This window comes from Lepidothrix coronata, unplaced genomic scaffold (assembly GCF_001604755.1).
Source record: "Lepidothrix coronata isolate B3197 unplaced genomic scaffold, Lepidothrix_coronata-1.0 Scaffold38, whole genome shotgun sequence".
In the NCBI taxonomy this organism is placed as follows: domain Eukaryota; kingdom Metazoa; phylum Chordata; class Aves; order Passeriformes; family Pipridae; genus Lepidothrix; species Lepidothrix coronata.
Window position 1 is genome coordinate 2,171,016 of NW_016690218.1, and position 22,078 is coordinate 2,193,093.

The window sequence follows — 22,078 nt, forward strand, 5'->3', positions numbered from 1 at the left end:
TCTACAGTGAGTTTTAAAATTAAATACTTCAAACCAGTTTCTGTTCATTTTGGAATGTCTATCAGCTCAGTGCCTGCTGAATTTGGATGTGATACAAAGATGCCTTTGTCTGTACTGTGCATGAAAATACCTCTGTTTTTAATGTATCTGGCTTTGTGGCAAGAAGCCTTCCAGGTTTGTGACTGAACTCTGTTATTGAGGTTGATATATGGGCTTCTCAATGCAGTTTTCTATCATCTTTTTAGGAAAAAATTTAATGGTTTGATCTCACTTCCAAGAGCAAAGCAAGCTAGTGTTAGAATCCAGCAGATTTATGTGAATGTAAGGCAAAACTTTCACTTGAGGAAACAAGGTGACCTGCCAGAGCAGGCAGCTATTTGCTTTTGCAAGCTGTTTCAGCTCTGGATTTGTTACTCATAGATTTTTTTTTTTTTCTCTTGGTGCCTTTGTGACAGCAGCTCTGTTTTTTGACAAAATGGGAGTTGCTTAATTTTGGGGTGGACTTGCTCTGGTGGAAGGACAGTCTTTCCACAAACTGAGACACTTGCAGAAACTCTTCTGCAGACGATCAAGATATGGAGGCTTAGATGTGAAAAGTATTGCAGAAAAGGACAGTTTCTCTCTGGCTATTAAGTCTGTTCTGACACAAAATATTGTTTTACCAGTTTCTTAATCTCTGTCAGTCATTTCATTTTCAGGAGCAGAAGTTAAAACAACTGCCTCTTCCCTTCTCCCTCACCAGTATAGATCAAAAGATAATGGATAGTATTAATTTGAGAGAGCTTCCTGGTTGCCCATCACAACACACTGGGTTTTGAATGTACTGGTGCTATGTGCTAAAGGCATAATAGAGAGTGATCTTGATGTGCGTGTGTATTTGGCTCATTTCGTAGATCAAGAGCTGAGACAGCAGCACTTCTTAATTGTTATACCCTTTTATGATCTGACTCAGAGCAAGCAGGAAGGCTTTCTGTGTACTCGAGTAAGGAAATTAACTGCAATTGTGTTTTGCAGTTGTCACGTAGGAGAAATTCTAAACCCTTTCACCATCACAGAGTGCCCGTTTCTTCAGCAGAGATGCAACAGTGTGTGCTTCATTCTGCTCGTTGCATTTTTCTTCATGTGTTATTTCAATAATGTAGTTGTGCTCCTGATGCTTGTCTGCCCAAAGAACTGCAGGATTTATGCTGATATTAAGTCTCAAGTTAGTATAGTAAATATGATTATTTCTTCATCCTCTGCCAGTACCTCCCAGTATCTCCATAACTGGACAAAAGTATAAGGGCAAGAGGGGAAATAATTTTAAAAGCTGATGCAGTATTAAAGTAATCTAATATAAAAATAGCACAAAAAACCACCCCCAAACCAAAACAAAAAACCCACAAACAAACAAAAACCCAACCCAAAATCCAAAACCTCCACCAAAACACCCCAAAGTGAAGTTTCCCAAGATGCTTTTGACACAAAACTAATTAGGAACCATAAAGTTCCATGAGTAGGATCTGTGATAAAGCTAGCAGCTACTCTGAATTTCTGAAGTTGACTCTCTGAATCTGAACGTGTGTAACAGTACCTTGTGTGTGACTGACATGCTCTACAGTTTTGTAAATTAACTCTTAGATTTAGTAATCCACACTTCCAAAATGGTTAGAATCACATTTCCTTTGCATAATGAGCATTTCATTATCAGACAACTTTCTAGAGCACTTTTAGTACCTCTTCATCTTTTTCAAAAGTTGTCCTGGTGGCCAGATACTGTGCATTCTAAGGCTGAAGGATTTTCATATGTTGCTTTCACAGTGTTCTTGAACTACCAGTCTTGACATTCAGACATACTTTAATTGATGTGTGATGACTCTTCGCAATCTAATAATGCTTTTGCCTAATATAATTTTGATCTCTGACAAAATTTTAAAATAAAATTATGCTATCTAATGCTAGCTAAACAAAACCAAGGGGGATTTAATGCAAGTAGGTTTTTTGTTTTAAATAATCAAACGAGTTTTTAATCTTTTTAAGCAACAACTGTAACAGTTGTTAAGCTTAGTTTGTAGTTTACAAAATTCTTCCCTGCTCATTAAGTTGTGTTAAAGCAGCTTAATTGCATTACTGGCACACTGACGTTCTGACCTGTGAACCTTTTAGTTTGCTGTTCAAAAGGTTTGTTGAAACTGTTAAAATTACAGTAAAAATGTAGTGGGTTGTGAGGTGGGGAAGGGTGCAGGGGGCTTTGTTTGTTTGCTTGTTTGTTGTTTTAGTTTTGTGTGGTCGAGTTTTTTTATTTTTCTTGTTGACAAAGGGATGGTTCAGCAATGTATAATGAGAAAAAATGCTCAGTGATGCGGTATTTAATCTCATATCTTGCTGCATGGGAATTTTATATGTTTGCAAGGTATTTTGCTGCCCTCTCTTGGTAGAGCGTTTGTGTTGTAAACAAAATGCTCATCTTGTTCATAATTTTTATTTGTACATTTCAAAAACTGGTTTTATACCTTTTATTTCCTGTAAAAATGGAAAATGATGATTCTTTTACTAAAAAATGAAATGTTAAATTCTGAGTCACTCAATATTTATTAAATAATCAGTATTATTTTATTCGAGTCCTGCATGGATGAAAGTGCTTATCTCATTGCCTTTCATCTGTATCTCATTAGATAGCCAATACAATTTGATCATGTTGATTGCTGATTGAAATGTATTTTGCCTCAGATTAAGTTTAAACACTTAGGTGCATTTTGTTATGACACAAGGGTGTTGTGTGTCTTTATAGCTCTGTGAAGAGAAGAGCCCCAGGAAAGCTTCGGGAATGCATTAAGATGTATTAGGAGAATCAGTCAATCCCAAACACAGTTTGTTTTAGGCATAGCTACATCTTGAACTTTAGCTAAAATTGTTAAATTTAGCTAAAATAGCTAAAATTTAGCTAACTGCACACAGTTACATGCTATATAAAGACAGAGTATTCCTTTATATACGCTCTCATCACCAATTCCTCTGTGTATATAGTACATAATATACACACGTGCACTTACCCTGTCACTAGTTAGAAAAGCATTAAGTAAAACCCTTCTGGGCCAGGGCAAACACCTGGAATACTTCCCTCTGCTGCTCTCCCATCTTCTGGGCATCCCTTGGTTCAACAGCTTCTTGTGCATGATGCCATGTTTTTTCCAAAAGGCCTCCCAAGGTTGTTCGTTTTATTCTATGGGCTTTTTCCTATTCTTTAGTTGAATCGCTCTGGCAAGGAGTTCCACAGCTTGTCTGCCTGATGTTCAGAGGAACTCTTTTCTTTTGAGCTTTGCTGTTATTAGTTGCATCAAATCTTTCCTCTCAGCCTGTTGTAACAGGATGTCCTCATCACTCAGGATTTTGTAGAGCTCCAGTTGTCTTTTCCGGAATGCAGAATTCCAAATTATTTAATTATTTTTAAGTGGAAAGTGTTTGGTACATTTGATCACAGTGTTGCTGCTCTTTGAATCTTTTCAGTTCTGCTGTTCTCCCCCTTTTGATGTGGGAACAGAGATTCAGGGTTTGTGAAGCAGGATGGTGCTGTTTTCTGTACTGCTCTGTAATCCTTTCCTGATGTCTAGCATCTGGTTTATGGTTTTGAACAGAACACATCAATGAATGGATGTTGTCACAGACCTGTGTGTTGTAACCCTAATATCTCACTCCTGAATCAATAGTCAACTCAAAGTCCAGCATTTTGTATATGAATTTAGCAGATTTCCCCTCTCTCTCCCCTGCTTCACTTCAGTTATATCTCAGTTGAGTTTTATTTCCCAGGTTAGTTGAAGTTGGAAGATCCATCGGTAGTTCTTCGTAATCAACCATCATCCTTGCTATCCTAAATAACTTAATATTTTAAGCAGCTTAAAGAAGAGCACCTTGCTGTTTCTTTTCCAGATTGCTTATGAAAATATGAATAGCAGAGCTCTTCATATGGCTTTATTGCAGAACTGCCTTGGTGATGCTGCTCTTGTGTGAGGAGTGACCTATATTGAGGTTCTATTTCTATAAAGAAATGAAGAACTTAAGCAAAACAAATTTTTTGGCAGTTACTTGATGTGTTGTTAAAACCCATTGAATTGATACCTTCTAGTATTATAAACTAAATGTAACATGAAATGATTATAACCCCAAATGCCGTATCTGCATTTTAGTTTTAGGATTTATAGGTAGAATATGCTCATTTCTGTCAAATAAATGAAAAAGAATGAAGACAATAAACCTGCTTTGGAGTCTGTCATTGTTGACTTCTGCTCTGAATAGCCTTTTAGCAACAAATGTATGCACATTCACCTCTCCTTTAGGGAAAAAAAAGAGCTTAAGATGAGCAAGCTCAAGTTAGCTATGATGAAAACCGTGCTTTCCTTAAATAAAAGATTTTATCTGAGGGGGAAAAGAGTATATAGGAAAACTAGTTTTGCACAGTACAGAGCAAGCAAAAATGTAATGTAAAAAATACTTTAATATCTCTTTTGGAGCTTACATTTCTGTGGTTTATATTACATTCTCTTAATATTTTATAGAAATCCTCTACTGGTTCCAAATATGTATGGGTCAATCACCAGACTTTTTAGTGGACTTCAGAGGCTAAAAATCAAACATTTAACAAGCTGAATTGCAGTTCTGGTTTCATGGTGACTGCTATTACAGCTTTGTTATATGGGAGAGCAGGAGCTGAGGGAAGGACTGATTAAAGGAGCATAACTATTTTGCTGCTCCTGAGGATGGTGGGTAACAAGTTCAGTAGGGAAAAAGTCCTTTTGCTGTACATAACTCAAGTTTTATTGCTCATAGCAGTTTCAATATTTGTAATTTATTTTTGTTTATGAAGGAAAAACACTGGTCTGAAAAATGGATGGACTTCATAATAGTTCATGGGCTAGAGTTTCCAATTATGCCAATATTTTCTAGGCATGAAAAGGAGAGAAACAGGTGAAGTTCCCTTCATTTTCAGAATTCAGTTTGACTCTACACATTGAGTATGGCATTGCCAGTGACCTGTCCATGAAAAGTGCCCAGTGGTGTAGTATGGAAAACATGTATCTAGCAGCTTGAGGTGTCAAAATTCAGGTCTCCTTTTTGTTTTCATAGTTAAAAGCTGGCTGTGCTTTGTATTTATTGAGAAGCTCTCTTCAGTTTGCATCTGAAGCATGGAAGAAAAAATGACTGTGCAATTTATTACAAGATTTTTTTTTTTTTTTGGAAACAAGAATTCAAAGAGAACAACAACTTATAACATTTTCAGTGTTATGTCCTGACAGGAACATACTGGCCACAGCTGGGAGGAAGATGTGCCTGTTTTTTGGTTTAGCAGCGAGTTATCCCCAAGAGATGAAAAATCTTTAAAAATAAAAAAGGTGTAATTTAGCCAACTAGGAAGATTTATTTATCTTAAAAACAAACAAACAAACAACCTAAAGAAAGTGCAAAACAAGTTGAGGAGAAAGAATCAAAAAGGTGGTATATAGCTTTTCCCACTATATTTTTGCAGGAAAGTCCTTTCAGCCAACCCAGGGGCTTTGGCAGAGACTTGCAAGATTCCTCCTTACCCTTAGGAAGTTCTTTATATTTCTTCTGCCTGGCTTATACTTACCTTCCCCCTCTCTGCTTTCCTTTGCAAAGACTCCCATGAGCTGGAAAACCTGCCAGCTCCCTGCAGTGTTTCCTTGGCTGCTGCACCGTGGATTTTCTTTGACCGTGTCCAGTTTTCCCCTGCCTTCAGGGTGTTCTCGTGTCGTTGCCAGTTAAATTGTATGTGTGCATAGTACTATGCAAGTGGAGACAGACATGTCCATGTTTTGATGCTTCTGTAAAATTTGGATAAATACTAGCTGACTAGTTAATCCAAAAAACGTAGTTTATGTGGGGGTGGGTTTTTTTTAAATGAGTATTTGTGTTATTACTGTTTCACTGTACTTTTATTCACTGCTTGGGGTATAAAATACCATGCAAAGAACAAATGTAACTCCATATCCCAAACTGGGAAGATTGTATCAGTAAATTAGCAGCAGCAGCTTTCTATTCTTACTTCTTGAAAGCTGTTTCTCAGAATGTTCAATTAGTTAAGAGGAAATTGGATATGTGATTTTTTTTTTTTACTGTAAACATAATAAAACTCTTATCCAGCTCAGAAAAATGACACATAGAATTAAGAATTTTATGTAGGTACAAATGCTGTGCTTTTGTTTTTGCTGGTGCAAAGATTGTTGGTTAGTTTCTCTTCTTGTCCTCTTAACAGTTGCTTCATATTTTTGGTTTTCACTTTGCAGCTTAGTCTTTTTCCTTTTTTCACAATTGTAGACAGTTGCAAGAGCAACAGAGGCAGAAGGAGCTGGAACGGGAAAGGCTGGATCGTGAACGAATGGAACGGGAGAGGCTGGAGAGAGAGAGGCTAGAAAGGGAAAGACTTGAAAGAGAGCGCCTAGAGCAGGAGCAACTGGAGAGAGAACGGCAAGAAAGGGAACGGCAAGAGCGCCTAGAAAGGGAGAGACAAGAGAAGGAGAGGCAGGATCGAGAAAGACTTGAACGACTTGAACGGGAAAGGCAAGAAAGAGAACGACAAGAACAGTTGGAAAGGGAACAGTTGGAATGGGAAAGAGAGAGAAGAATTTCAAATGCTGGTAAGAATTTCAAAACCCGAGCGTGTTCAACTATCAGACTACTCTTTATGTGTTTTGGTGATGGAGTGTGAGAGGAGCAGCAAAGGGCAGTGAGTACAGTTTTGTGACAACAGGCTTTTATTTGCTGGAATTCCTTTTTTTTTTTATGGCAAGAAGTCCAAGAGCTTTGACTTTCCTGTCATAATTTTCCGTTAACCCTGAAATAAATTTTTTTGCACTATTTGCTCACTCCATTGCCGTACTCTGATTGCTTGAAGAACTTGAAGCATATTGGACGCCCTCAACATTGGTTAAAGTGTGATGAGTTAAACTTTCTAAATACCTTATCATTGCTTGCTCTATTCAACAAGATGTATTTGCAGTGCATAATTTGGGAAAAAACCCCTAAACATGCCAGGTTGACTGTGTTAACATAGAAGGTATGTACCCATATAAGGCAAAGTAATATTGGAGAAAAGCTTCTCAGTCTGAAGGCTGGCTTAATTTATCATTGTAGTAATATTTCGGTGAAATGTATTGTATGTGCTTGTAGATAAGATAATGCAGTGCCTGTGGAAATGTATCCAGTGATGACTGAAAGCTTTCTCATTTTGGTAATATAATGGAACATTAGTCAAGTGCTTGGTTGTTCTTTAGTAACAAACTCAATTTGCATAAGTCAGCTCATGGTAGAAGTCAAGGAATACTGTGTAAGAGCTAGTCGTTTTAGAGCAGAGGATTTTATGGGTAGTTGTATTCCCAGCACTTTCAAGTTTACGATGGAGCTTTTTCTGGGGAATAGAAAGATGATACTTGCTGCCTAGGGTAGGAATTTTGTTAGTGGAGTTGAAACAAATGTTAAGATCACTACACTTGCTTGCAGTTTGCAACCAAATACGAAGATAAAAGCTCATAAAACACTGATTACTCAACCCTATATCTAATCCATCTCACAGATGGGATTTGAGAAAACTTTCTCTGGAACATACTTGTAAATTCAAATGTTGGCACAAAAATAGTTGGTAAGATTTAAAAGCACCTGTTGATAATATGTAAAACTTTCCTAACAGTATTTTCACTTGTGCCTAATCCTCTGGTACTAACTGTAGTCTACATTTATACATTTTGTTTGAATGCTGGTTTTGTTGCTTCATTAGCTCCCTTTTTCTCTTTCTCCTTTTTTTATCCTGCCTTTGCTGCTGCTTTCCATCTTCTGTCCAGCTCCATCTTTCGACAACTCCCCGTATAGCACTTCACTTCCTGAATACTCCAGTTGCCAGCCTCCTTCAGCACCTCCTCCATCATATGCAAAAGCAGTCTCAGCACCAATGTCAGAGGCCACACCGGAGTACGCTGTAGTGACTTCTGCACCACCGACTTCCACTCCCCCTACACCGCCTCTAAGGCACTCTGCATCACGTTTTGCTACATCTTTAGGCTCAGCTTTCCACCCTGTTCTCCCCCATTATGCTACGGTTCCTCGTCCGCTGAACAAAAGTTCTCGGCCCCCTTCTCCTGTCAATGCCATGGCGACTTTGCCTCCAAATACAAAGCCTGTTGCCTGGTCCGCACCCAGTTTTGCCCCTCTCCCCCCGTCTCCTCCAGTAATGATAAGCAGTCCACCAGGCAAAGCTACTGGTCCGAGACCTGTCCTCCCAGTGTCAGCTTCTAATCCGGTGACCCAAATGTCCACGTCTCCCACGGCTCCTAACGGGCTTCCTGAAAACCTGGCTTATCCGGTTCCTTCACCTTCTACCTCAGGTCCAACGCCGCCTCCGCCACCTCCTCCCCCCCCACTGCCTTCCTTTCCGCCTCTGTCACTCTCTGGACCTCAAGCTTCTCCTTCTCCCAACTCCCCGAATGCCTCGACTCCCTCATCCAAGCCTAGTGTTCTCCCTTCTCCCTCTGCAGCTACCCCTGCCTCTGTTGAGAACTCTCTAAACTCTGTGCTGGGAGACTCCTCTGCTTCTGAGCCAGTCTTGCAGGCAGCCTCTCAGCCGATTGAACCTACGACCCAGCAGGGTAAGGCTTTCTGTTATTGCTACTAATGCGCTAAGCAGGAACGCACTCGAAACCAATTGGTGTCAAAGCCCCTAACTGCCCCCAGGCATTGATACAATGCTTCCAAAGTTGCAGTGATCTTAATACCACAACGAAATACCGTTTGGAAAACCGGGGTAAGGGAAACTTGAAAGCTTCTGTGCACGAGAGCCGGCGTTCTGTGGCCTGTCATAAGCAAAAGTCCGATTTCTTAAGCTCTCACCTGTCTACATCTGAGCTTGTCAAATGTTTGCTTGGTAAATATTGCACTGTTAGTTTATTTGGAATGAGGTGTTAACAGGCAGCATCATTAGTTTCCTCACGGTAGCCAACACAGAAGAACACGCGTGCGGCCTTGGACCTTAAGTGAGGAATTATTCAAATTTAGAAAGTAGCATGTAACACCTACAGCATTTCCTTTTGGACAGTGATTGTATTTGGATACATGGCTGTATGTGCACACACATATATAGATAGGTCTTCTGTGGTATTCTATCAGCGTAGCTAAAGCGATTTTAGACATAAAGTTTGATTAAGCAGGTGACAGTCCTAATGGACGCTCCACCAGTGTGACAGACATACGTGTTTTACATGGGTCTAAATGTCTTTGTTAACCTGAATCCTGCTTTTATATTGATTTGGTAGATTTAGATCTTTGTACATAACTCTGCAGTAGCTGAGCTAAAGGGATGGACAGAGGGGCTCCTGGGGGATAAGCAGCCTGTGGCTTAATCACACACAAGCCATGCAGAATAGATCCTCTTTATACTCTCTTGTCTTAAACGAAGATGTGTGAGCTACTCTGGGATGGAGTGGAAATAGGGTGAACAGCCTCACTTCTAGTATGGAATAAAAGTGTGCACTTGGATGGTGAGTGATGCCTAGAGAGTTTAAAAGGCTTTTGAATTTATGCAGTAGTTAGTAGACTACAAAACCAGGCAGACTTGTATTTGAAATTCCTGCCCTTAGAGACTGCTTAAGATAGTTGTGCTGCATTTTTAGTACCTTATGGCAGTTTGGATGAGATGAGGAGGGATGTGCGGAGCTGTTATCTTAGTCACAATTTCTTAAATTCTTCTTCTAATAATAACACAGTGATCATCAGAATATTACTTTTTCGAAATACATTTTGTATTGGATATCAATGTGAATTTAAAGCACTAAAAGAATGATACATAAAAAATAGACGAGCTCGTTCCCATCAGCTTGAAATATGTCAGTCTTCTAACTCACCAGTTAGTGTTTGTATTAAATTATTAAAGTTGATTAGTGGAATGTTTTTTAGAAGAAAGATTTATATATAGCTTAGAAATTAGCATTGGTACTCAAACAGTTTAAGGGCTCAGATTGGGTGATGTGTTAAATGCTTTTTAATACAATGAAAGGTCACTCTGTGTTTAGCACCATGTGAACACACAGTATTGTTCCTACGTGGTACGATGCTCGTGCCTTACTTGACTCTTTGCCTGTTTCCTGGTGTAAAGTTCTTCTTGGTTGCAGCACGGAACCTGACTGGAGGGGTTTCCTATCTAAATGTCTCTGAAACTGTCTGATCTCTATGTAATATTTTTAGTACATTGAATAAGAATGTTTGTCTCCTGCTGAAACCTGCAGTGTTTTCTTGCCTAGTATCTTACCAGTTTTGGTGTTTCATGCACTGAGCAAAAGAACCACCATTTCAATGGAAATAAGACATTTCTTTTCTAAGTCCTTAATGTATTCTGTTTGTTTTCTCTTTGATACTAGGTGGTGTCCAAGGACCACCAGCACCTCCTCCTCCACCTCCCCTACCCCCTGGCCCAGCTCAGTCTTCAGTAGCAGCCCCACCTCCTCCTGGCCCACCACCGCCTCCTCCACTTCCACCTTCAGGGCCTCCGCCACCACCACCACCGCCTCCTCCACTTCCTAGCCAAGTTCCTCCTGTTCCCCTTCCACCTCCTGCTCCTCCCCTCCCAGCCTCTGGATTTTCAGCGGGGTTCGTGTCCGAAGATAATCGCCCTTTAACTGGACTAGCAGCTGCACTTGCTGGAGCCAAACTTAGGAAAGTCTCACGGGTAAATATAACTTCCGTTTCATTTTCCAGTTCCTGTCTCTAAATCCTGTCTCCCTGAACCGGTTGTAACTTTTGTTCAAGATTAATAGCAGTATCAAGACTTTTTGGTTAGGCTTAATTAATTATTAAAAAAGAATTACAAGATGTGCTACCAGCCCATCACATTCTTTATGCAGTTGTGTCTTTCCTGTATGTGAACTCTGCTGATTTCATTAAGTCAGCTCTCATTCTGTTTGCACATCTGCTGTTATTTTGTGTACTATGAAGGGTGAAGACTCCTCCAGTTCAAGTGGAGGAGGAGGAGGCTCTGCTTCATCTGCTTCATCTAAAACAGATGGTGGCCGTGGAAATGGACCACTTCCCTTGGGAGGCAGTGGGTTGATGGAAGAAATGAGCGCCCTGCTGGCCAGGAGGTAAGGAACTATTTCTGCTGTGCTCCAGCTGCTTGGTCATCATAGAGGTAGGATTTGGGGTGCCTGTTTGCAGCTGGCTGAGGATCAAATAAACATCGGCTTGCTCATGAGGTTGATAATGTTTCATGAATACCCATTTTTATTTGAGTGTAATCCAGTACTTCTGTACAAGTCTTTGTGCAGCAGTAGGGGATACAGACTTTAAATTGCACAGTTGCGTTCGCCAGGAGTGTGTTGTCCTTGAAAGTATTTTGAAAGTACCTCTTTAAACACACTAATTTTCAAGTATCTATCAGGCTGTGTAGGTCTTTAGTTGCAGTAAGCAACGTTCTTTCATCTTAAAGCCATGATGGTCTTGTTAACTTTTGTCTCTGTTATAGGAGAAGAATTGCTGAAAAGGGATCAACAGAACCAGAGCAGAAAGAAGATAAAACTGTGAGTTGAGAAATTTTATCTACTTCTCGTTACTCATTAAAAAGATTGAGAGAGATTCAAATGGTGTACAAGAGCTTATTTATACTTTACTATATATTTCAACACACACACAACCACTATTTTGTAAAGTGCCTAGTGCTTGCATGTTTTCTACATACATTTTAAATCTCTATAAAAAGTGAAATAAATATTTAAACAGTTGAGACTGACTCTCGTGAGTCTAACACTCCTCCCTCCTTTCTCCTTCTCTCCTCCATTTTAATCAGGAAGAATCAGAGTCTTCAACTTCTAAAGTTTCTTCAACAAGCACACCTGGTAAGTAGCACGGGTTTATGAGCACTGGGGCTCTGTAATGCTACAGTCTAGTGACAAATCTCAGCAGCTCTGCTGAATTTTGGAACCTGCTTCTTCTCCATAATTACAGCCTTGAATTTTGCTGTAGAATGGGTCCTGGTTGAGAAGGTGACTGATAAAAAGAATATAAGTGAATAAGGAATATAAGTGTATGGAGTTGAATTCTTTATCCCTGATTCCTCTGCTGAGGAGTGCTAGGAGCTAAGTGTGTCCAGATGAAAATAACTGGAAAACTTAATATTGAGATACAGCCAGTAGTCTAAAGAAGTTAGACTGCAAGGCAATAAATGATGTAACACAAATGAAGTTTTTACACCCCCCTCCCTTTTTTTTTTCCTCTCTCCTTAGAAGTTTGCTTCATTCTGTTAAACCCAGGGATGAATTTAGCCTTAGGGAAATTAATATAGGACCAAAAGAGGGAAATGAAAGCCAGTAGAAGTGGTTCCTTTAATTGGTTGTGGTGATAAGAAGCCTCATCAAACTTGTTAATGTTAGATGCATTCAGAATTTAACCATGTCTTTCCAGTGGAGAAATTTCACTTCATTTTTTGATGTGAGATGCTCTGGTAATGCTCTGGTAATGTTCTAAGAGGAATGCTCAGCATCCCCTTGAGCAAGCTGCAGCCATAGCTGAAGTTACTCAGTTTTGCAGATATGGCTAAAATCCCACTAAAATAACTCCTATGGCAGGACAAGCCCTGAAGACTGGTGTGTAAAAACAAGCTTCAGAGTTATTACCAGCACTGGCAACCTTTATTTGGCTGGGTCACAGGCTATGCTAGCAGACTTCTGCAATTCAGATACTCTTCTCAGTATCTTGCTGCATCCCAGAGAACTTTCTGGGCAACATGAGACTCTGAAAGGGCATGTCTGCCTCTCTGCTTGCCCAGCTTAGCAGATCTGAGCAATATGAAAGAAAGGGAACAAATTCCAAACCTGAAATATAGACTGATCAGTAGCACATTGAAGTCCTGAGTTAAGTAATGATTGCAAGTAATAATATCTTACACTGCGGAAAGTTCCTTTAGTTTTGAGTCTATTATATTGAAAGGGGAAAATGATATATTACAACTGTAGAAGTATCCTTTTGGGGACAAGACTTTGGAAAATAAATATCTTGTTGCTGAAAAGTTATTCTAGTTGTGTGAGGTTGTATCATACCTTCTGTAACTAAATTGAAATTGGCACTGAATTAATTTTATATAATTCATTAGCAGCTCAGGAAAACTCCTTTAGCTTAAAATCCTCTTCCTCGAGTATTTAAAGCTGACTGGTTATGTTTCCAAAATTCCATATTTCACAACTGAAAGCAATCAGATACATAAAGTATAGGCAGACCTTCTCCCAGTTGGATTAAGAATCAAATGGCATTTACAGTGTCTAGGACACATGTGAGACTCTAAGATGCTCTCACAACATAACTGGTAGTATGACTAAAAACTACCAGATGAATAGAAAAGATGAATACAAAAGGAGGCAGCTTAATATGAAAGAACTAATGCAATGTAGGAACAACAGCAAAAAACCAACCTGCTGACTTAAGTTGCCAGATACTTGAAGTTTCCTCATGTAAATTACACAAGGAATGGAAAAAGATAGTTTTTAATCTCCTCACTATGTTTTCCAGAACTAACAAGAAAGCCTTGGGAAAGGACAAATACAGTGAACGGAAGCAAGTCACCTGTTATCTCCAGGTACTCCCCTCAGCTGTCTTTTCCTTATGTTTGCAGTTGCACATGCTGCTGAAGATGGTGGGCTAAAATAGCAAAGCTCACCTTAATAGTGTTAAAAGTAAAATGTATAGGTTTAAAATTACTGCTGCAAAACTGCTTTTTGGCAGTTCTAAGTAGGAATCAAGAGTCACGTTTGGAGAATGCTAGTAAGTGAAATTTTTGACAGTAAAATCAAAATTAAAACTCAAAAATATTCTTTAACAATTGCTAGTATATAACTTGAATTACTAAGGTGTATATGTACCTATAGCAATGTTTAATTTTTTCTATTTATTTGAAGTCTGAAATTTCCTGCAAGGGAAAACCAAATTCAGTGCTGCAGTTCACACATTCAGTAGTAAATCTAGTGAATAGGTGTTCTCCCTTCTATCACTGTGCTAGCTTAAATGTCTAGAATACCATTCTATAACTATCTTGGTAAGATTTGATTCTGTGACAATTTTCAGTAGCTGTCTCATACCAATCTAAGGAAGTCTGTCATAAAAAACTACATCCTTCACTGCATTAACCAGTCTTTGGTAACTTGTCAGCTGGAACTTCAGTAGGTAGTGGGTGTTTCAGTAAGTGAAATTGTTGCTTTAGGTATTTTTTTGGAGGTATGTTTAATTGCTATTTACATTAAGCAGAAGGCTTGGGGTTCATTTAGAATTCCTGTGTGTTGTGTGTACAGAGGTTAAAGGATTCTGAACTGTGATAATCTGACAGAATTACCTGAATTTCTTGAGAGAAAACAAAAGAACATGTTAAACTTTAGAATGCTGTGTTTGAAATTACTTGAATTCTCCTTAGAAGTCTGTTCTGTTGGAAACAGCTATACAAGATTTGGTGATTATAGTATTAAAAACAGCTGTTCTTTAAGTGGCCTCACTTGTAGTTGAGTTTACCAGTTCAGTTCTAAAATGCAACACTAAACATTCTCAGCCTGTATCAATATCCTTGTCTGTCCTTCTTAAGTAACTTAATCCCAGGAGCTCAAGGTGTCTGCAGCCTTGATTCTGGTTGCTTGCTTTGTTTTTTGTCAAAAAGCAGGTGACATTGGTGACGATGTTCTCTCTGCTACACTGTCAGTGTAACAAAATGCTGCATTGCCTTTAGCTTTGACTGTCCACTGCCTTCTTCCTCCTCACCTCCCAGTAGGTCTTACCTGCTTTAACCAAGGTCTCTTGTACTGATACCTCATTCTGCTTCAAGGTGTGGTGTTGAGGGGGAACTTGTCACAGAAATATTTTGTGTAAGGAATCCTAAAGAGCATTTTAGATTTCATATTGTTTAAAACAGTTGCTGACCTGTCCCTTTCGCTGTAGATACCCTATGGATGAGCAGTTGAAGAAAGTGAAGGGATTAATAAGTAGGGCAGCTGTCCACATCGGACTCTTTTGGGGAGTCTGGGATGTTCTTAAGTCTTGTTTCTACCTGCCCCTACAACAGCAGGTTCTTGTAAACTGTTTTATGCATCTAATTTCACTGATCTTTTTTCAACTGGTGAAATTCAGAGTTGCTGAGGTCTTTTAAAAAAATATTTTCTGACCTAGAGGAGTACAGGGCTACAGAGGATTTTTGAGATTTCTCTTGAGATGCATTGAGACATTCTCTCCATCAAGCTTTTGTCTTCACTCACCCGGTGAAAAATGTTGATAGAATTCAAGTTGATATGGGCCTTCATTGGTGTATACTCTAAAAATACTTCTAAAATAAGAATTCTATGTTTATTGAACATCAGTATTATTTTCCAATGCTGTCATAACCTACTTGTAAGTGCCATAAGTGTATACTTTAAGATTGCTGGTACAGCTTTCTAGTCAGTGTTTACAAGTTGCTTTGCCAGGATGAGGAATGTTTCACAGACCAAGAAAGAAAAGGTGTCAGAAGAGGTCTCCCTTGAATATCCTTGCATTTTTCTTAATTGTCTATGCTTGCTAAGTTTGTCTCAGCAAGCAGCTTGTTAAACTTTCTTTGAGTGAGTTAATAAGTGTGTTGCTATTTGAAACACTAGTACCGTGTTTGCCAAAAGGGGATATCTTTCACCTGGTGGGGCTTGAGAACCTGCTTCCAACCTCTACAGAGAGGATATGAGTCATCTACAGAGGTTAAGCAAAGTGTGCTTAAGAAACTGGCAAGTAAGCAAAATTTTCTCTTCAGAGCTTCCAAACAGGTTGACAATGAAGTTGTTGTTATTCAGAATGAATGTTCTAAGCATTCTAAAATAAGCTAGTGTCCTGTTTAAAATCAGGCCTTTTTTTTTGTAGCAAACCAAAAAGACTTAAGCTTTGTGCTTTTATTTCCTGAAACATTCAAGTAGAACTCTTGGACCTACTGAAACTCCATGGTGTTTAAGATGCTAAAACTGAACAAAATTAAGACCTATTATAGCTCGTTAAGGTAGTGTTTCTCCCCTTCGTAGACGGGAATCTCCGTGGAAAAATCTGCTTGCTTCTGAAAACAGGTTCTATGATTCATTAAACAGGTATCATCCTGTTGGGATTTGAGACTTTGTAATAACCACTTTGACCAGTTCAGGGTTGGACTTTTTTTACATGGATTGGTAATCACCACACTCACCATCTCTTCACATTTTGTTTGTCCAGTTGAGCCCATTTTTGCACTCGTTAAAAGCAGATGGTGTCAAAGGCAAATTGAGATGGCTGAAGAACCAGATATGAATGCATATTAAATACTGGTTTTCTGGCAGTCTCCACCTGCAAAGATGCCAATTCCTGTTGAATGCCAGGATTTAGTGAACCGTTTGCGGCATTTTGAGAGGCAGGTTTTCAAAGCTGTAAAGTTTAGATACTCAGGAATAGCAATTACTTTTCCGAGTGAGTTTTCACATTTGCTTTTTGATAGAAGACTTGTTAAACATAAATTAATGTTTCTATTTGGAACATACTCACAAGTTAGAGTCAACATCATGTATTTTTTTTCTGTAGATCTAAGTTTCGCTCTCTAGTGGTACTCATAAAGTACTGACATTTAAACCTTTCTTAGGAGAACTTTCCACAGGTAGAAGTGTCACAGACCCCTCAGAATTACTGAGTCAGATTCCAGCTTTGCTTTTCGTGAAGGCACTCACTGTGGTGATTACTTAATCTTTTGTATGAAAAGTTCCCCTTTTAGCTACTTATCTTGGGTGGTGTATTCTGCATGTTGGCATGAAAAAAATCTTTACCTTGCATGCTTGATTTAAGGTGTGTTAGGGACTGTCAGAGTTGCCTCACTGTCCTGTTAGGCAATGCTATGAAAAACCACACGGGAGAGCTCTTTAGCTGTCTATGGATTGAATGGTTGGGATGATTTATTGACTGAATTTCAGCAGTTAACATTTTCCTTAATGGCAACTGCATTCACTGTTAATCTTTCTTCTGAGCAAGTTGAAGAGGGAGGAAAGACAGGTAGATTTTCCTGATAATAGAAATTATTTAGTTTACAAGCTGCTGTCTTTCAGTATTTAAATTAAGAATGTCTTGCATTTCGGAAAGCAAAAATGGAAGACATTCTTAAGACTGAGGGGTAGAGTTTTATAAAGAAGCTTTCCTGTTGAGATTTTTGACAGCAGGAGTAGGTCATGTAGGGTGGGTAAAGCTGACTTTTTATTCTGAAGCTCTGAAGAAAAAAAAACATGAAGCAGTCGTTTTGTGGAGAGCTTTTCTTTGAAGTCATCTCATTAAAACATTAAAGTCATAAGTTATTTTTTAAAAATTTTAAAAAATATTTAAGTATATTCTTGTTTGGGCTTTTCTATTAAGGCAGTAGGTGCCTGTTATCAATTGCCAGGAGCTGTATTTAAGAGGATACTGGGGGTTTTTTCAGTCATGTTTGTTAAATGCTGTAATACCATAGTGCGTGGGAACAAAGTGGTAGTCAATGGAAGTGATCAGAAACTATGTATGAAGAATCTGAAAAACTCATGCTATTCTGCTTGGAGTAAGTCGGGGTTCACAGTTTGAGGTGTAAACTGCAAGTAACACTTCAAATATCAGATACTTCGTGAAACAGCAATTGCCAAAGATCTCATCTTGATGAATATTTTAGAGCATGGAATTCTTCCATTATGAACTAAGCACTGTAAATACGTAAAGAGTTTTGTAAAAGATCCTAAACCGTGGTTTACCTTCATAGCATTAGCACACACAGTAGATTTTGTGGTGGTTGCAAGGTGAACTCTATTTTTCAGCTTCTTTCGCTATCAAGTTATTCAGTATTTCATCTTTTGTCTTACTTGGTGGACTGTGTATTTCTTTTTGGGGTGTTTCAAGCAATACTAATGTTAGCAGTTTCTCTCTTGGAACTTGCATTTAAACAGTGTAGGCTTAAGTCTTAACAGCTGTAGCAATTGAGTATTGGGATCCCACATGAAGAACAAGTATCAAACCAACGTTTTGGCGTGTGCAGCCTTTTCTGTTTGGAGTTATGTTTTGAGTGTTCTTGCTTCAGGTAGCAAATCCAGAAAATATTCCTGTCAGGTTGTAAAAGTCATCAAAGCAATCCAGTGTGATGTTCATTCAGCTCTTATTGAACAAAACCCGTGTAATAGGATAACTTCTCTGTGAATGAACTGCTGTCTTGTAAAGGAAGATGTATGAAAGCTGAAGGGTAGCGATTTGATAAAACAAACTAGGAAATATATGCATATATATGTTTGCTATTCTTTTTCTTTTGAGTGAGAACACAACTTTTTTTTTTTTGTTAGCTAGATTAAAAATATACAAATAAATGAGAACGAAAACATGTAATACACTGCTTGTGTCCTTCACGCATTCCACTTTTTTCTGAAAAAAAGTAGGTTTGTAGTGCATATTCAAAAGAAGATAAAGCACAGAATTGTGCCTTTCTTGCTGTTTTTTTTTGTTCCTGTCCACCTTCCATTGTAATAAATAAGGCTGCACCATCAGGTGACAAATCCAGAAAAATGCAGTGCTTAATGAATTTCTCCTGTGTAGGAATTTTGAAGTGACACACTGAGTTTAGGCCAGGCTTTTTTTGTTCAGCGAAATAGGTCCCAGTTTAGTCTACTAATACCCTGCCCTTCCTCAAAGTTAGCGTACTGTGATAATCCTAAACACTGGGGAAACCTCTTGACATGAACTTTGTCCCACGCCATCCATCCATCCATCCCTCCCTGCTTTGGAGAACCGTTTTGGTATTCCTGCTGTCAGCATCTAGATACTGTCTCTGCTCATAGCTGTAGTAAGTACATGAGTCTGAATTACACCTTCTATAAAAGAGGGGGTCGAGAAAGAGAAGTGAGAAGTCAGAAAACCCACTTCTTTTGGAATCTGTGTTAAAAAATGCAAGATGATCTTGGAAAGCAAGTTTTTGTCTTAAGAGAGCATTGCATCAGGAAACATCAAACATAACCTAGTCCAAACCACTGAATTTCCTCTCACGTATCATCTTACTGTTGTTACAGTACCTGCTTTCAGGAGCTTTAAAAAGCAATTGATGGGATAATTTAATTTGGAAGGGTGTCAGATAAGGTTGCTCAGCCATGTCCTGTCAAATGTTAAAAATCTGCCAGGGTGATTCCATGGCATTCATACAGTCAGCATCAACACGTAGTCATTGGTTAGTGGGAGTGTTTCCTTGAGAGAGCCTCTTTTGAATGAGTAAGCGATTGAAAAGATAAAGTATTTGACGTCTGAAGGCGTTCAGCTTTTCATGCCCATTATGAAGAAATCAGAAACCACTGACAGTGAAATCTGTCTGCTACTTTGAAAGTTCTTGGTTTGAACTAATAACTCTTATTCATATGGTAATTAATATTTCCAGAGTGTGGAGAACGTTCTCGGTTGTTGCTTTCTATTCTGTGTGGTATTTTGGGTCTGCTTGATTTTCCCACCCTCCCACTCCCAGCATTTTTTTTTTCATTCTGATTCTTTACTGTGTTTTCGATAGACAAGTGTTAGTAAGTTTGATGGGGAAGTCCTATGTATCCTGTACTCATGGATGTGTTTTTGTACTGCAGACCAAAATCTACACCAACGGGACAACCTAGTGCCAATGGAGTACAGTCAGAAGGTCTAGATTATGACAGATTGAAGCAGGTATGTATATAATGCTTTGAATGGGCAACTTGGATATATAAGGGCTTGTAGCTGTCCCATACCAATTTTTAACTGTGTTAGCTAGTTCCAGACTTAATGATTTAGTAATTACTTGCAGGGCTATGTTGGTGGCAGTGGTTTTTAGAGGGGTGTGAATTGTCGAGTTGAAGGATCTTCCTGAAGAGGTGTTTGAATCAATGGCCTTGTCTCCAAGTGGGGAGGGAGATTCTGGTGCAAGCTCCAGCTTGGTGGTTCTGGAGTGGCTTTTAACTTGGTAGTTCCTTCTAGACCATTCCGATTTAGTGGTTGGCTCTAAATTGGGTTATGGATCAGCAATCTGTTCTCATTGCTTCTGGATTGAGTCCTGACTCAACAGGCAATTCTACAATGGGTTCTGGCCTGGTGGGAGGTCCTGGAGCGTGTGTGGGTTTGTTCTAGAATCTAGTTTTGTCATCTCGAGAGGATTTGTGGGACTCGCTGCAGCTTCCATGAAATGCTGCTGCTGATAGGAGTCTAGTTGCTTTTGTTTTTCCCTTCCTCTTTTTTCCTGATCTGCTTTTATTTCTTTTCTGTGGTTCTTTCAAGTTGAAGGCACAGAAGATGAAGACCCCATCATCCCGTAATGCACAGCTCTCCCATGTTTTACAGTGCTCTCATTCCCACTGCCTCTGTTAAGATTATTTTCTCTGGAGGCAAAATCATCTCAAACTCTATGTCTACTGGACACATGTCAAGCTCTTACTTGCCCTTGCCAGAAACTGGTGGCCACACTCCCACTCCAAGGCTTCTTGCTGTTTGCCCAAGAGTCTTGTATAAGACTTGGCGAACGGGGAGACCTACCTACTCTGCAGCTTTGGTACATGCTCTTACACCAGGAATGCCTTCAGGCAGGAAAAGTGTGTCCATGCATGTGTTGGTGCAGCTCATAAGGGACCCAACAAATGCAGAGCACATGACAGTAGTTGCGTGCTCAGTTGTGAACAGCACGGTTGTGAACAGCATGCTGACCCCAACACTGGAAAAGAAGCAGCTGGAATCCCCTAGATGACTCTTGTGCTCACCATGGATTTGGTGAGGAGATGACAGTCTCTTTTGCAGAAACAGACACTACCCCCGCTCTGCTTGTAGACACACTATCAAATCATCAGTTAACATCACTTAGAGGAAAGGATGGAGAAAACAGCAAGCAGGAGGTGGCACCTTTGCCCTGTTGCCTTCATTCCCTCACATTCCGCTTGGCAACTGGGACCTTGATAACTTGATCTCCCTTTTTTCTTCTTTTTCTTTGAATATTTCCTTGGCTTGTGGTGCTTAGATAGCTCCTTTTTTTGCATTCCACATCGCATTTCACCTGTAGCAAAGCTTCCTTAGTTTAAAGGAACGTGCCAAGTTTTGAGTTTTTTTACTTTTTTTTTTATTTGGCAGTTACATTAGTGCACTATTCTGACTTCAAAATGTCACTTCTCATAAGTTCTGTGAAAATCAATTTATAGGACTTCTATGGAAAGTTTTTCTCTGTATTGTACTGCAGTAAGGATGTTTTATGGATGCCTGCCTTAGGTTTTGAGGATTAACTTGGAAGCTGAAGGGTGGGTTACGTGTTTCAGAAGGGTTAAGTGTTGTTTGGAAGAATTGGATTGGAAGACTTTTCGATTTCTCTCCACAGAAAATTACAGGTGGCAAAACTGATCTGTTCGCTGATCTGTTATTTTTGTTTTGATACCACAGGACATTTTAGACGAAATGAGGAAGGAGTTAACAAAATTAAAGGAAGAACTCATTGATGGTAGGTACTGCTGTGTTTGCTGTTGAGTTTTAGAGTAAGTAGCTACAGGTGCTTTATAATGTGTTTACAGAGTGTTTCCAGCCTTGGGAATTATATATTGGTAAAAGTAGCTTTGTTCTTAGCCTGGTGGCAAACCATTTGTGCCAGACCTGTTCTGATTGATGTGCTCTGTTTTCTCTCCCGGGAATTTTGCTTTAGTAGAACATTTATACCAAGTAGTGTCTTTTAAGAGTGGTTGGAGGGATGCTGTATTTGGGTGATTTGCAGTTGTCCTTAGTATCATGTGGTGGTAGGTAGGTTATTTTGAAATAATCCAGAGATGCCGAGGTGCATATTTCAAAACTGGTAATACTCAGACTAGAATGGTGCTTCCAACTTTGTCTTCTCTTTGGTTTGTAACATAGGAGTCAAAGAAAAGAATTCTCACAATTTTAATTTTTAACAAAAGACCTTTTCGTAAGTAGTCTTCTGTCGTTAAGAGGAAACACCAAGAAAGAGCAATCTTAAAGGTCCACCAGTCAGGAATTAAATAAAACTCTGTGTATAATTTACTACCTTGGTGAGCTTTTTTTTTTTTTTTTTTTTTTTTTTTTTTTTTTTTTTTTTGGGGATTTC

At 39.1% G+C, this 22,078-nt stretch overlaps 1 protein-coding gene across 6 annotated transcripts in view; it reads left to right on the top strand.

Moving 5' to 3' along the window:
- The window catches only part of ENAH (enabled homolog (Drosophila)), a 90,227-nt gene that overhangs the window by 63,738 nt on the left and 4,411 nt on the right, over positions 1 to 22,078 (top strand). For 2 of the 6 annotated variants that reach the window (XM_017812884.1, XM_017812887.1), the window contains 10 exons: positions 6,310 to 6,629; positions 7,830 to 8,630; positions 10,395 to 10,702; positions 10,969 to 11,114; positions 11,495 to 11,549; positions 11,816 to 11,864; positions 13,531 to 13,597; positions 16,038 to 16,100; positions 19,599 to 19,677; positions 21,406 to 21,463. In XM_017812884.1, the coding sequence (XP_017668373.1) occupies positions 6,310 to 6,629; positions 7,830 to 8,630; positions 10,395 to 10,702; positions 10,969 to 11,114; positions 11,495 to 11,549; positions 11,816 to 11,864; positions 13,531 to 13,597; positions 16,038 to 16,100; positions 19,599 to 19,677; positions 21,406 to 21,463 (1,946 nt within the window). The remainder of the gene's footprint in view (positions 1 to 6,309; positions 6,630 to 7,829; positions 8,631 to 10,394; positions 10,703 to 10,968; positions 11,115 to 11,494; positions 11,550 to 11,815; positions 11,865 to 13,530; positions 13,598 to 16,037; positions 16,101 to 19,598; positions 19,678 to 21,405; positions 21,464 to 22,078) is intronic. The other 4 variants (XM_017812885.1, XM_017812886.1, XM_017812888.1 and 1 more) reach the window with 3 other exon arrangements.